The sequence below is a fragment of the Pomacea canaliculata genome, linkage group LG6 (genome assembly GCF_003073045.1).
Source record: "Pomacea canaliculata isolate SZHN2017 linkage group LG6, ASM307304v1, whole genome shotgun sequence".
NCBI classification, from domain to species: Eukaryota; Metazoa; Mollusca; class Gastropoda; order Architaenioglossa; family Ampullariidae; genus Pomacea; species Pomacea canaliculata.
The window spans coordinates 9,824,695-9,838,467 of NC_037595.1; the positions used below are offsets into that span (position 1 = coordinate 9,824,695).

The window sequence follows — 13,773 nt, forward strand, 5'->3', positions numbered from 1 at the left end:
TTTTTACGTGCATGTGTGGAGTTTGTGTTGATTTCGTTGTTGCCATGAAGCCCATGATCTGTTCTTTCCAGAAAGATCTTATTATGGCTTTACCATTATTTCAAACTATTGAGTATTATGAAGGCACGTTTCTTTTCCAGAGTAGATACACATACATTCACACGCGCATTCATACAAAAACACATATACACACCCCCTACCTTTTACATTGGAACAGCAACAACTGCGCTTAGGGCTTTATTAGCCTACAAAACTATAAAAGTACAAACAAAATGCAGTTCTGCAAAAATAACTTTTAAAAAATGTAGAAAGCTGAGGACGAATCTTCAGAAGCTCTAGCCACAATAAAAATACTGTGCATATTTAAGATCGTGAAAAGCCTTAAGGAAATACTAAGAACAGAACTAGATAAGATAATTACAATTCTTTATCTGCCAGTGATTTGTAAGAAACGTAGCCTAGATTATGATTATAATGATAAGACTAACATTGTATTATACAAGCCATCATCACCATTGCACGATTTTCATAGTGTACAAAGTCTTAAAGATAACTTAATTCTATTTTAACAGTGGTTGAAAGTGGTTTGTTTCTAAGTGCTGATTTTATGAAAGCCAAGTAACACACCTCAAGCAGTAAAAACTATTTTAAAACCTCACGTGAAAAGCGAAGTAACAAGGTAATTAATTTTAACAAAATTATAAACTTTGTTTCAGGTCATGATCACGTGAGCACCTGCTTGTCAGTGACTCGAGTCAAAATGTAACTTTCAAGATAGGTTTCGATCCCGAAGTCCCGATGTTTAATGTCATACATCCTCGTCTTGGGCAGCGAGTTTGCGAATCATCGATGCGACAATGGTTTCCATGTCGTGTTCTGTATTTAACAAAAAGTCTGGCACAATGTACTGAAAAATTTTGCGAATATTGTTCTGCATTGTATTGAACCGCTGCTCTAGCAAAGCATACTGCTCTGTACTTTGCATGCATCTGATTACATCCTCTTCAGACAAGTCTGTTTGAACCAATTGATTTGAGGTATAGTTTACTTGTGGCTTGCTTTCAACTTCTCCGCTACTTACTGACGGTGCGGTTTGCGTTATCTCCATTTTCAAGGTTTCGTTTGTCTTGGCATCGCACGTTGCTTCCATGGCCATCTTTAGTTTATTTACATCGGGTTTGACATCTTCACTTCTGAACATATCTGAGGAATGCACCGAAGTTTCCGTCGCTACATCGTCTTGCGTGAGATCAACAACGTTATCATCCGGACATAGGGAGTTCCGAGTACTTCCACCCTGCACTGGAATACCGGAAGTTGCTTTCCACTCGGAGCTGTTGGAACTCGTAGGAGAGCCAGGAGACTGAGCCAAAGATCTGTCATTGTCATTTGTCTGTGGTTTGGTAGATGTTGGGGATGGATGAAAGATCGACTCAAAAATGGATCTGGAACCGTGGTTTTTGGGTTCAGTTTTCTCAATGGCAGGGGTCGAGTCAGCAGAACTGAACAGGACTAAGGGAGCTTCATTGTCAGGAAATTGAGGAGTGGCTGAAGAAGTACGTCCTCTATATCTTTGCTGTAGAATTGTGAGATCGACAGGCTGCATATCTTCATCTTCTGCAGCTCCGCTCCTCACTGCATTTGCCTGGTCGGTCGCTGTGTCGAAGCAGATGCGTTTCTCGTCGTTTTCTCTGAAGTCAGACCGCTTGCGTTTGTCTTTCATGCCTCTGCTGCGGTTATTAGAAACAGACGTAAATATTTTTGTAGCTGGGCGGGGAGTAGTTCTAATACATCTTATGATTATCAAGACCACCCATTGAACGAATAATAATAATAAAAAATAAAATGCAAAACTTTGTAAAGCGCATACTCACACTCCTAGCGCTTAAGAATAAGAACGAGACATGGACAACATATAAGAGACAGGATACAATCAAAGAAACTACACAACTACGAAAGAAGAAACAACAGCACTGATGATGAGTTAAAAAAATACAGAAAACGCAAAGAGGAAATATTTATGTACGCTGATGTCTGCAAACTATTTATATTACAAATTTTGTTTTTCACGACAAACAGTGGTATAAAGATAGTATTTTTATTTACCTTCTGGAAGCCAAATATATATTCTCCACTGATCTCATTGCAGCGGCCACCACTTCCTACATAAATATCAGCAACAGTGTTTTCAAGAAAGAAAACGAAGTGTTTTTCTTGCAAATAACCTAGTTGTTCAAATATTATCTTGTTCTCATGTCTAGCTTAAAACTTAAAGACTGCCTCCTTTGTCAGTAAATGAACAGAATGATAATAAAGTTAATAAATGAACTTACATAAAAAAGAAATCAAGAAATAAGAAATGAATCCAAAGAGACCAACAAAACAGCAATGATGCATTGTGAAGGTCAAGGTTTAAAAACCCAAATGCACGTGCACTGAAATTATTTGACGTCTGGACTTCCCGCCAATGACACGATAACAAAGAATCATCTGGACAGAACGATGACAAGCCGGAATTGTTTTTCGGTCACCTCACCTGGTCTAGTTTCTGCTGACGTATTTTCTGAAGGTCTGCCTCTCTGGAATTTAGCTCGGCCTCCTTGACAGCCTACATTAGCAGCAAACCCACATATACAGAAAATAAATCACTGGGCTACATGTTTGAACAAGGCTCAGTTGCATAATACATGTCCAATTTTAAACACATGTAGGTGCTAAATTACAACAGTTTGTATGCACAACAAAGCACTTCTAACTTTTTTCTACAAACAAGTGCTAAACATTGGACATTTGTTGAGCAACCGAGCCCAGACCTATGTTTGTGTATGGCATGTATGTATGCAAAATTGTAGCAAAATTGTCTTAGTACAATCTACATCAAATTTGAATACAGTGATCCCTCGACAAACGCGCGGGTTATGTTCTAGAAAGAGGTGAAAATCCGCGAAGCACCGGCGTTATTTTTATTTATATATATATCTTAAGGCTTTAGAAACCCTGCCCCAACTCCTTTAAACTTTTCCCACTCTCTTATTATTATTAATCTCACGTTGGCAAACGTGCAAGCGGTAGTGGCAGACAGTACTGCCTTTCCATTGTGTACAGCACGGTATTTATCCGCTGATGAAATACTTGTACATGCTGTATTTTATTTCAATTTTGAGATGTTTGAACTAACATTTTATATATCGTTTTAAATATTTTAAGCAAAATAATTAAAAGTATAAATATTATATAAATACCAATATACCGCTAAATCCCGCGATATACCGAAAACTCCGCGATACAGAATTAAAAAAAAAATACAATAAGTGAACCGCGATATAGCGAGGGATGACTGTACACCTCTTGTCTTCGTCAGAACTTCATAGGAAACAATGTAAGTTGAAAGAAAATGCGACTATTTATAGCTACAATTTCATCAACGTTGTGCAGATCAAGCGCAGCACACGCGTGAAGGAAAACAGATGGGACAGATAATTAGTCAATCAGAAACTCAATTTAATCATTCATAAAGCAAATCGAACACATCAGTCTATCCAGTGATAATTGTTAGACACTCTTTTTCTTACCTTATTGAGGGACTTTCTCCTTTGCCTGTGAACAAAGAATTGTAATCATTTCTTTGAATGACTGAACTAAGAAACATCAAATGAATTTTATAACTCTGTTCATTAATAAGAGAATGCTACATTCCCCCCAAAAATCTAACAAAACAGAAACTGACGCAAAATCATGCAAAACTTCATTTGAATTGAAAATCAACTTCCTGCTTTGTACATGCCACAATTTTTGTTAACATTCTCAGATTCCAGAAAAACTCGGCAAAATCATGGAAACATGAAACAATACAAGCTCCAAAGAGTTTTTAAAAAAATCCAAATTGTAGGGATGTCTCCTCACCAACTCTAAGCCACTTACATCTGCCTTTTGAATGTTTTGGTATATGTTGGTCTCTGGACTGGTAAATCTTCTTCTTCAGGCTCCTGTTCAATCTCGCATCGGCTGTTGAGTGAAACAAAATCCATTAAAAAAACACCTTGGATCTGTGTTTAGATACTAATACTTTTTGCCACCTTAACAAATTCACAATCCAGATACATGTATTCAAGTGGTAGATAACTGACGGCATCACTCTATTTCTGTTTAGATTCTTGTCTTTCGAACAATTAAACACAGCTGTTGACTTCAGTTTCCAAAACTGCAGACCCTTACTCTTATCCTTTTGGTACAGTGTTGTTGTGGCATGTTTGTGTGCAGCATTCTCTTATCCCTCCTTGCAAAAAAATAAAAAAAAAAAAATTTAAAAAAATGCACATGGCTTTCTCCCCGTTCTCCGATCAAAATTTTAAGTTTCAAAAATGCCAAACGTCTGCAAATAATTGATATCATAGGATCAGAGTTGGCAATTGCGAAAAAGGTATAAGTAGTACCCTAACCTTTCGGAGGTGTTAGAGCACACTTTTCTCGGGCCCATGGTTTTAGGAAGGTAGTGCCTATCTCCTTTCCCTTCTCCATACCCCCGTGGAATCAGATACCCATTCCCGACGGCGCCACACGGGTATCGAAGAGGCGTGCCTTCGGGTTTAGACACTAGAGTTGTAACCACTGTGCTATCCGCTTCCCCATTATCTTCATCAAGTGATTTGTTAAGAAAGAAAAAAGAAAGAGGAAGAAGGTCTCATACTTCCAGTCACATTTACCTGTGAGTTGGGTCGCGGTTATTATAGCAATACCACTTGTCTGGCAGTGATGCAGGGTCCGTACCATCCGGGAGCTTTCTCCACTTGAGGCAATTATCACACTGTGCCCAGGTCCAGTCGGGATGAGCATTGCTTTGAAGAAGGAACATGATTGTGTATGATAATATACACAGAAATGTATGTCCATATATTATATACATATTTACTTTAATTGTTACTTGTTTATATGTGTATAAGACTTTTCACAAGTTTACACGTGTCATGAACCAGCCTGGTTCAAGGCCAGAAGAACAGGGCCGAAGCTGGTAATAAAACTTTTCAGAGGGGCAGTGGTCGCCGTGGGGCAATACCAGACTGAGTTGGACAAAGGGGTAGGAATGTTATCTCCCCTAGCCTGGGACTCGCGGCCCCCTACGTAAGGGGCCCGCCATCATCTCTTCGGTCTACATGTACCTAGCCCGGAGAACAGCGTTTGTTTTCGTTGCCAACGACTGGACGCCTAGGGCGAGTTAGGCCTACCCTTCTCCCCGCACCAATTTGTCACAACATGCTTGAAAAACATTTAACTGAGTAAATTGAAGAGAAAGTGTTCCATATATTTCAACAGGGCATGCTAAAATCCTGTTTCTTATGATAATAATAACACAGTACTTCCGGTGAACTTTAAAGAAAAGCTAGCGATTCATCACGTACAGAGACATAACCTGTCGAAATAAATCAAACACTACAAATATAAAGTTACCCAAAGTCTGCCAGCAACAATCGTAAGCAAACCTCTTTACGTGTAAAGTGCGAGTCGTGTAAGCTAAGATCCCAGAAAGTTAAATTACCAATCTTCCATAAATACCAAAGGGTTAAAAAGAACTTACAGAGTTTCTCCAGAATCTGTTGCCTTGCCATTCTTCTTCTCATTCCAGTAATCATTAAGCTTTGATCCTACAGCTGCCATTAGGGCACTTGGAAAACAGAACAAAATATCGCTTGCAAAACAACTACGAAAGGTCTCCGGAGAGCAAACTGCACATTAAGCCTTTCATCAATCGTAAATGTAATCACTTCAAAAGCAAATGTGTGCATTGGCTGGCATCTCTTATAGCACGAAGATTCTTTCAATACAAAAATCAGTGGAAAGAGAAACTTTTAGCTTAATATGTCTCTTTGCACGTTTCCTCCAACAAAATTTTTTTCAAAACAATTTATGAAGGTGAATAACATTTTTCAAACAGCAGATTCATTTAAATAATTCTCAAGAGTCGTTTGCTGGATACCTGCGGCGAAGAAATCTATGTCTTGGCCAGGACAAAGATAGTAACAGAGACGAAAGGATGGAAAGAGGAGAGAAAACGAGCGAGTGAAAGTCTATCAGTTCTTCAGCATCTACAAAAAAGAAATACACTATGTACAGTTGACTTACTTGTACTTTCCGTCTTGTTTAAAGTCTTGTTTGTTGTGAATGGGCTCCAGGAAGTCGGCTTCCACCACTCCAACAACTCCCACACCAAGGTCATTAGGCTGAAAGTAATATCATTTTTGAATGCGTCTGAATTTACCAAGGCAACCACCACCATTCATTCTAACGCACACTCTTTCAGTGCTTCGACATGAAATCCAGCGCCAGGCTTGTCCCCTTACTTCTCATGCTCTATAGTCTATACCAGGGGTGGGAAATTAATTTTCCCAAGGGGCCGCTGTCATGAACCCGCTGGGTTCTAGCCAGGACAATTAAGTCATAACAATAGGTGAGCGACGATCGAGGGAGCGCCGATCGGGGGAAACCGGACGACAGACCGCCTTGATTGACGGACGGTCACGGCCCCGGGGTCGGGGGCGAAGTACTGATATAGCACAGTCACCATTTCACAGGTGCGGGTGTTAATTGGAAGATCGGTACACTCAGCCGTGAGAACACAGTTTGTTTTGTTTTCTTTGCCACCAACGGGACACCGGCTGAATGAGAGAATTAAACTGAGGGTCGTGGAAGTCAGAGGTTGATGTGGCTGACCGTGAGAAAGAGGAACGGTAGATGTCATAGGTACCCGAGAATAGCGCAGTGGTCAGTAGTTGCTTATTTAGTATTAGAGCGATAGCGTCAGAACCTGGTAGACTGAGTGGCGAGTAGTCACGTTTAGGGTAGATGTGTAGTCGGGGCTTTTTCCCATCGTGTTCCAGCAGAGACGTCGCTCTCTGAGTGATTTTCAGTCGTAATTATTTGAACCTAAAAGTTTTACGTGTTTCTCTACTGTTAAATTTAATTTTGTAGTATGCACAGACCATTGGTTCTCGCTGAGAGCTCGGTTCTGTCCTTACAACACCTTGCTTTAGTTCGATTCTTGAGGAGAGGTCCTATCTTGCAAGGTAGCAGAGCGGTACAATCAGTGCCAACGAACAGGACAGTTCGTGTTCGAGGAGGACCTACTTACTATATTCCAAGACTGTGAACTGTGGGTCAGAGGCGGACCGCGTGTCCGGACATATGTGCAGATACTGAGGTAAGACCAAATTATCTCTTAAATCCATTATTCTGTAACTGTTTTCACGTCAACTTAATATGCTTTTCTGTTTTAATTATAATTATATAATCTGTACAACTGTCTTAATTGTCAGTACGCGCACGTGGGTGAGAGTGACTGTTAGTCATTACGCGTGCGGACGTGTGAACAGGCAGGTGACTGAGTGTAAGGGTGACAGCGGGCGGAGCGAGCCAGCTAAAGAGACCCCTTTCCCCTCGGGTGGTAACACAATCCCTCTGCAGCCGCCTCGTTTCATCACAGCCGCATGAGAAATTGGGATGGTTTTAGAGGGCCGGACTAATATAGTTAGCTCAGTTTTACCCAATACTGTATATATAGTATATATACTGGCGGGCGGGCCAGCGGGCGGTCCGGTCAGAGACAGGAGGCGGGCCGGATCGGGCAGGCCTTTGCCCAGGTCTGGTCGATACCATGCTTCTATTATTTTCCGGCAAACATCATGGTGGTCTGCCAGTCGTTAAACCGACAGAAAGGCTTCTCTTCAGTGACAGCTACGCACCTATAATTAACATACTTGATTCGACCATTTTGTTCTGACCTTGAACCACGCTGGTTCATGACATATAATATATAAGTGTTCCTGCCTCAAAATACCTGTTTCTGGAAGCCAAGTTTTTCGTAAGGCTTGATGAGTCGGTTCCGGTGGTAGAACATGACCCCGTAGTCTTCTCTGTTATGATTGGAGTTACAGACGAAGCCGAATGTAATCTGTAGAGTTTTTTTCTGTCAGACAGAAGGAAATATGTCAGGGTCTTCTCATCCTCCAAATTTCATTCCCACCACCAAATGATTACAAATTGTTTATTTTAGTTTATGTTTTTTTTTTTTTGGTCGCCTGGTACTACATAGGCAAGAGACACGAAAGAAAGAAGACTTTCTTACCAGCCATGTGGGCTTGTACGTATCAATCTCTGTCTGAGAAAGTGACTTGGAAATCAGTTTGGTCTTCACTTTTGCTCCTCTGATTAGGATCTTCATTCGTGGACGCAGAAACAGAATGCTGCAGTATACCTGTTTATGGGGAAGATACTGAATGTTTGTGTTTACAGACCCTTCACCATTTACCAAATCTCTCTTTTTATTCTCTAGAATACAGGTAGTACGACGGTCTCGAGTCGTCGTTTCGTGTGTTACGTCAGCGAAAGTAGACTCATTTAAAAGAAAAGAAGGCAAACAAAGAAAGTGATATCATAAGGCAGTTTTCATTAGGACTTAGTCGTTCGACTGTCGCTACGATTATCAAGATAAAGATCGCATCGTACACGTGACAGGATCTGCTCCTATGAAAGCCACAGTGATAACAAAGCGTAGTGTACTGCACAATATTTTAACTGATGTTTATTGATAATTATGTAGGTTGCTGTGTTAGTTTGGATAGGCTAAGTTTTGCAGTACTGTACTATGAACGTTCCGACTTACGTCAAAATTCGGTTTACGACGCCGCGTTTATTCTTACCAACAAAGCGTATTTCTTACAAATATTGGGGAAATAAGAAAACTTGCTGTAATTTTAAATAGAGAAAGTTTGAGAATTTTTGTTCTTGTTTTTTTCTTACATTGCTTTCTTTCAATATTGTGATCAGAGCAATCGTTCTAAAACTATCTTTTAGTTAAGTTGAAATAAAGTTTCTCCAATTCTAGAGAGTGTGAGAGAGGACAAAGAAAGTAAGGAAGGGTTCAGCAAGGCAGGGAGAGACAGAAAAATACAGGAAAGAGGAAAACATATATAATAAAAAGTTATAGTGTAAAGACGGCTGTATCTTTTATTAGAAATAGCGTACTATAGCAACAATAACGGATATTGCTATTTGATATTCCACTAAAACCTAAAAATAGCCAAGTCAAACTGTGACTAATTATAGTCTATGCAAAGCATCAACAACGAGTGTTCACCTGCAAAGACCGAATGTACTCTGCAGTTTCCACAAAGCTTGCCCGTTGACAGATAGACGGATCGACCTCGTGGGTTTCAGGGTAACGAATATCAAAGTTGTCTGATTCGAAGTCAAGCTCAAGGTTTCCATCTTTCAATCTGACAATAAACAGTTCAATATGAGGGTCGAAGTCTCCTTTAACATAGCATGTTCTGAAGTGGAATTTTCATTACAATACAGCTAAATCATATGAACTTGCCGAATCAAACAATAATATCAGCTTCTTAATATTCCTATTAACAAAAAGAAGAACATAAAAGCTACCGTGCACCGAATCATACACATAAACACACTTATACAAACCTCTTTAGGTTGAACAGGACAATTGTGGTGCCTGTTTTAGCATGAGTACGATCTCTGATGGCCTGTAATTCTTGTTTGAGCTCCTTTTCTGTCTTGAATGGCGAGTGCTCTAAAATAGCTTCCAAACTGCTTGTAGTTTCGTCAGGGTTGATCCTTTCCACTGATTCATCCATTTAAGGAATACAACTCAGTGAGAAGCTAAAGGCTTCATTTTTACCACACACACACACACAGAAAATAAAATAAAAAAACAGAATCATGCATCAGAAAGGATACTTCCACGTAAGCTGTACTGCAAAATAGGAACTATGACAGAATCAGCTTTGATGGCTTCGAGGTAGGTCCTAGAGAGAAACCCAATGCCTGCACTGCCTTCGCATCCACCAGTGCCTTTGCAAATCGTGAATACAATGGCGTCGTCTGCCAGTCGCATGGATCCAGACTTGAACCCATTTCCATAGTGACCGATTGGCTGGTACGAGGCTTTGTCTATATACTCGTCCTTCTCACAGAAGCCAAAACTGCAAACACACACACAAAACACACGTAATCTATTGTATGCACACATATCTTTGTATGTATGCATACAAATGCACGTGACTGAACCATGAAGTACTCACCTTAACATTTTCAGCAGATGATCATGGTCCATGCCCCTGCCATTGTCTCTAAAGAGAAGACATGGCATGCCACTGATCTCACACTTATCGATGTGCAATTCCGTGGCTGCTACATCCGGGTCATAGGCATTGTCTTCAGAAACAAAGATTCACCAGCATCAGGCTACGCAAGAGAGGACAGGCTATCGAAGAATTTTTGTATTGAGGTGCAATTTATACTAAGATCATTTGAATGAAGTTTGTTTGGGTTTTTTTTTTTACAATTGTTTTTCAAAAATAGAGGTACAAAATGACTGCTATACTCTTATTATCAAAATAATGGAATAAAATATGTTTTCCAAATGTGAAGCACACCTACAACATACAGGATAGGAGAATACTTATTGCAGATGTGCTCTCGTGTGTGTGTGTTTGTTTGTTCTCACCTATTAGTTCAGCTATGGCACTAAAAGGCCAAGTGTGACTTGTAGAGTTGCCATGCAAAAACTGAGGCGACACCTGCAAAGTAGCAAGGTAACGATTGTACAGAATATTATCAGATTTATGTCTTGTACATTATACGTGTATTAGCTTTGTAACACACTCTTCTACTAAATTATACGATTCGAGGTTCAACTTTGGAAATGTAAAGATTTACGGAAAGGATAAAGGCGCTCGTAGAATCTATGAGAGAAGAGTATTAAGTGACATTCTCAAAAAAGGAACCTTTGTGAACTGTAAGAATACTGCACTTCGTGGTACAAAAAACTTAAATTTGTGTATAGGTGCATAAAACCTTTCTCGATGCTAGCTGAATCGCTAACGCCTGGCGTATTACTAGTTTAGCTGATTGTTACGCATTAGCCATTCAGTTAGTACTAGCAGTGAACTGCGACTCAGATTCACAGAAAGATGCTTCATCCTAAATGTGTTTTGTAAAACTATTTCATTTTCAGCCCTTAACACTTGAGCTCGATCGCTGCTTCCCATTCTATCTACGGTGCTGCGCCACCAACCCCTTCCCCATCCACCTCTTCCGGCACCGCCTCGCCCGCCCCTCTGCCGTCTCTCTTCCGCCTTCTACTTCTCCGCTAGTTAGCTGGTTATTGCAAATGCGCCCTCGAGTAATGGGGTTTTCCTGTAATACATGTAATTAAAAACTATAGTGTGTCAATTACAAGCAGGGTAAAAGTTGTCCTGCTAACGTCATACTATGAAAATTATATTTTCCCCTGACATTATTCATTTAAAAAAAACAAAAAACCATCAGGCCATTTTTGGGACCCCTTATGACTGCCCCCTAGGCGACTGCCTATAGTTCCCCCGGCCCTGGTTAGAAGCATTCCCAGGGGATTATAATCAATACGTTATAAACTCAGTTGATCTGTGCATTTCTAAGGGTTCGATGAGCATCGCTGTCAACTGCTTAACCGTTCTAATTTAGGTGCTCGTGAGACACACACACACAGGTGGTTGTATTTCCATTCGTCGACATTTTGTGACATCAAAAATCGTACAACACAAAGATGGGGCGTGATCTCGCAGTGTATACACGAAGCGTTCGATCCGCCCTTCGCCTTAGAGGGCTGGGTGGAAATATCGAATAGGTGTTAGTCAGTATGTTCGTAGGTTGTAGCGATTAATTCGGAATCTAGGGAAGCGTGATTACTTATAATATTACCCAGCACTAGTTTGTGATTTTATCGTCTGCACAAAGAAGACGCTTCCGTAATACTTTTTATTTAAGAATGGAAATATATTTCCAGCAATAGATATCTAAAAGATCACTGACTGTTTGGTAGTTTAAATTTGAAGTTGACTGTTTTAGTAGAGTACGATATATTGTTGAGTTACTTTCTAGGTCGTGATAAAAAAAATGTCGGTACAACCAACATACAAGTTTATCACTGACCACTAAAAGTATTATACAAAGTGTGAAGACGATTAGAAAGATAAATTTGGTGAGGTGCATATTTCAGCTGCATACTTTGTTGCAACTACTGTATGTGATAATAATGAACACGTACAATAATGAAAGTGTGTGTGTGTGTGAGATATATATATATTGAGAAAAAACAAAAAAAACAAACAAAACAAAAAAAAAAAAAAAAAACCAAAACAAAAGAAGGTCTAAATCATTACTAAAGAAAAAGCAGCTTCCACGAAGCAATGTTGTTTTCAACACTTGAGCACAATGCCTCCCCGATATATGCGCGCGCACACACACACACAGATTGAGAGGAAGTGAGAAGATTTAGAAAAAAAAAAGAGTAAAAAAATGAGCCAGCACTACATAAGTCTTTAAACACGGGAAACTTTCATCGGTCTTTAAATGTGAAATGAAAACGAATTTCAACAAATTTATCAAGTTTTTAAAATTTAAAAAATAATAATAGGCAAGGTCAACCCTTTCACTATTGAGGGGCGGGCACCAACATAAATCAAGGGGAATCACTCCAGAACAGATCGATCTGTGCGACTCGAAAGCTAGTCATTTTAAAATTACGAAAATATTAGCGATCCGGTTTTTTTTCGCTGGTCTAGTAACAAAAATACGGCATCTTACACGAAATTTCTTTAGCAGTATCAATTAGTGTAAGATATATGACGATGAGAAAATTGGCCGTAGCTCTTCGATCTTTGCCGTGACAGCAAATATAACAATTACACCCCTTTGAATTTGAATTTAAGAATTGGTTTGATTCCATCGGTAGAGGCCTTCAAATAACAAAAGAAACACGTACACTGGGCTCAGAATCAAGCTAATGATGGTGAAGCAGACGATCGATTTCAGTCTATATATATTAACGGCGATCAGTCAGCAAGCTTTTCTTTCCCCCCACTGCATATAGCTATATATATATATACACTCATTTGACGATCCGAGGCCACGATCTTTGCAATCTACGGCCAGCTGAAACCTCAACTCTCTCAATGGTTGTATAAAATAGGTCTAGCTTCAAGCGAGAATTTCTTGTTCAGCTTCGACTGCAAATCCTTGCATGGATAAGCCTACATGACCTCATTTCATTTCTCCCTAACGCTAATTTTGAGCTCACTTCCTTGTAACGATAAATCCGACATGAACACACTTCGACAGAGTTTATACACAGAATAAGGTGAACGTTTCTAATGCAGTTTAAAAAAAAAACCACTTGATCTTTACATACACATACCTTTGAGAGCGGAATCCCCGCTGCTGTCGTCATTCTCATCTGAAACGAAAGTAGGACATTCCGTAGTTTTGAGAAGGACGCCTGCCTGGCAAGTGGAGGTTGGTGGGCGGTGCTCCCTCCGCTCAGCGCGAGCGCTCGTGTCTAGTGACAGGCAGCGTTCCTGGAAAATCCACAAACAAGAAATAAGTCCGCGTTTTTTTAAAAGTCGAAGAAATGACTAGATCAAATGTGATGTGTAAAATCCAGAAGAAACTATAATCATGCCTTTTGTTGTTTAATTTTTTTTTTACATTTGTAAATAAGAAAATAAAAAAGAGGTGGAATGATGTTAGCTATAGTGCCACAAATGATTTGTCGATACATTTAACTTATATACCTTATTTTGTGTTAATTCTAGGGTTACGGATTTCTTAGCATTGTATGTATTTTGAGTACACTTTTTTCTTTACACACGCGCCACAGGGCAGAAAGTGCTTGATTGAGATATCGAAGTGAAAAAAACAAAACAAAAAAACAACCGAGGGTAG

General features: G+C 39.7%; 2 protein-coding genes across 2 annotated transcripts in view; both read right to left on the bottom strand.

Annotated features, from left to right (window-relative positions):
- Window positions 1-13,773, bottom strand: part of LOC112565838 — a 341,939-nt gene that overhangs the window by 128,635 nt on the left and 199,531 nt on the right. The gene's annotated exons all lie outside the window — the stretch shown is intronic.
- LOC112565818 (MORC family CW-type zinc finger protein 3-like) lies at window positions 222-13,401 on the bottom strand. The gene is made up of 16 exons (XM_025241623.1): window positions 13,247-13,401; window positions 10,517-10,589; window positions 10,092-10,224; window positions 9,748-9,992; window positions 9,472-9,631; window positions 9,128-9,266; window positions 8,117-8,245; window positions 7,829-7,957; window positions 6,118-6,215; window positions 5,573-5,659; window positions 4,704-4,835; window positions 3,922-4,005; window positions 3,573-3,597; window positions 2,537-2,608; window positions 2,107-2,162; window positions 222-1,730 (listed from the first exon to the last, which is right to left on the bottom strand). Exons 1-16 carry the CDS (start codon window positions 13,283-13,285, stop codon window positions 809-811), a joined length of 2,523 nt encoding a protein of 840 aa, XP_025097408.1. The 5' UTR covers window positions 13,286-13,401; the 3' UTR covers window positions 222-808.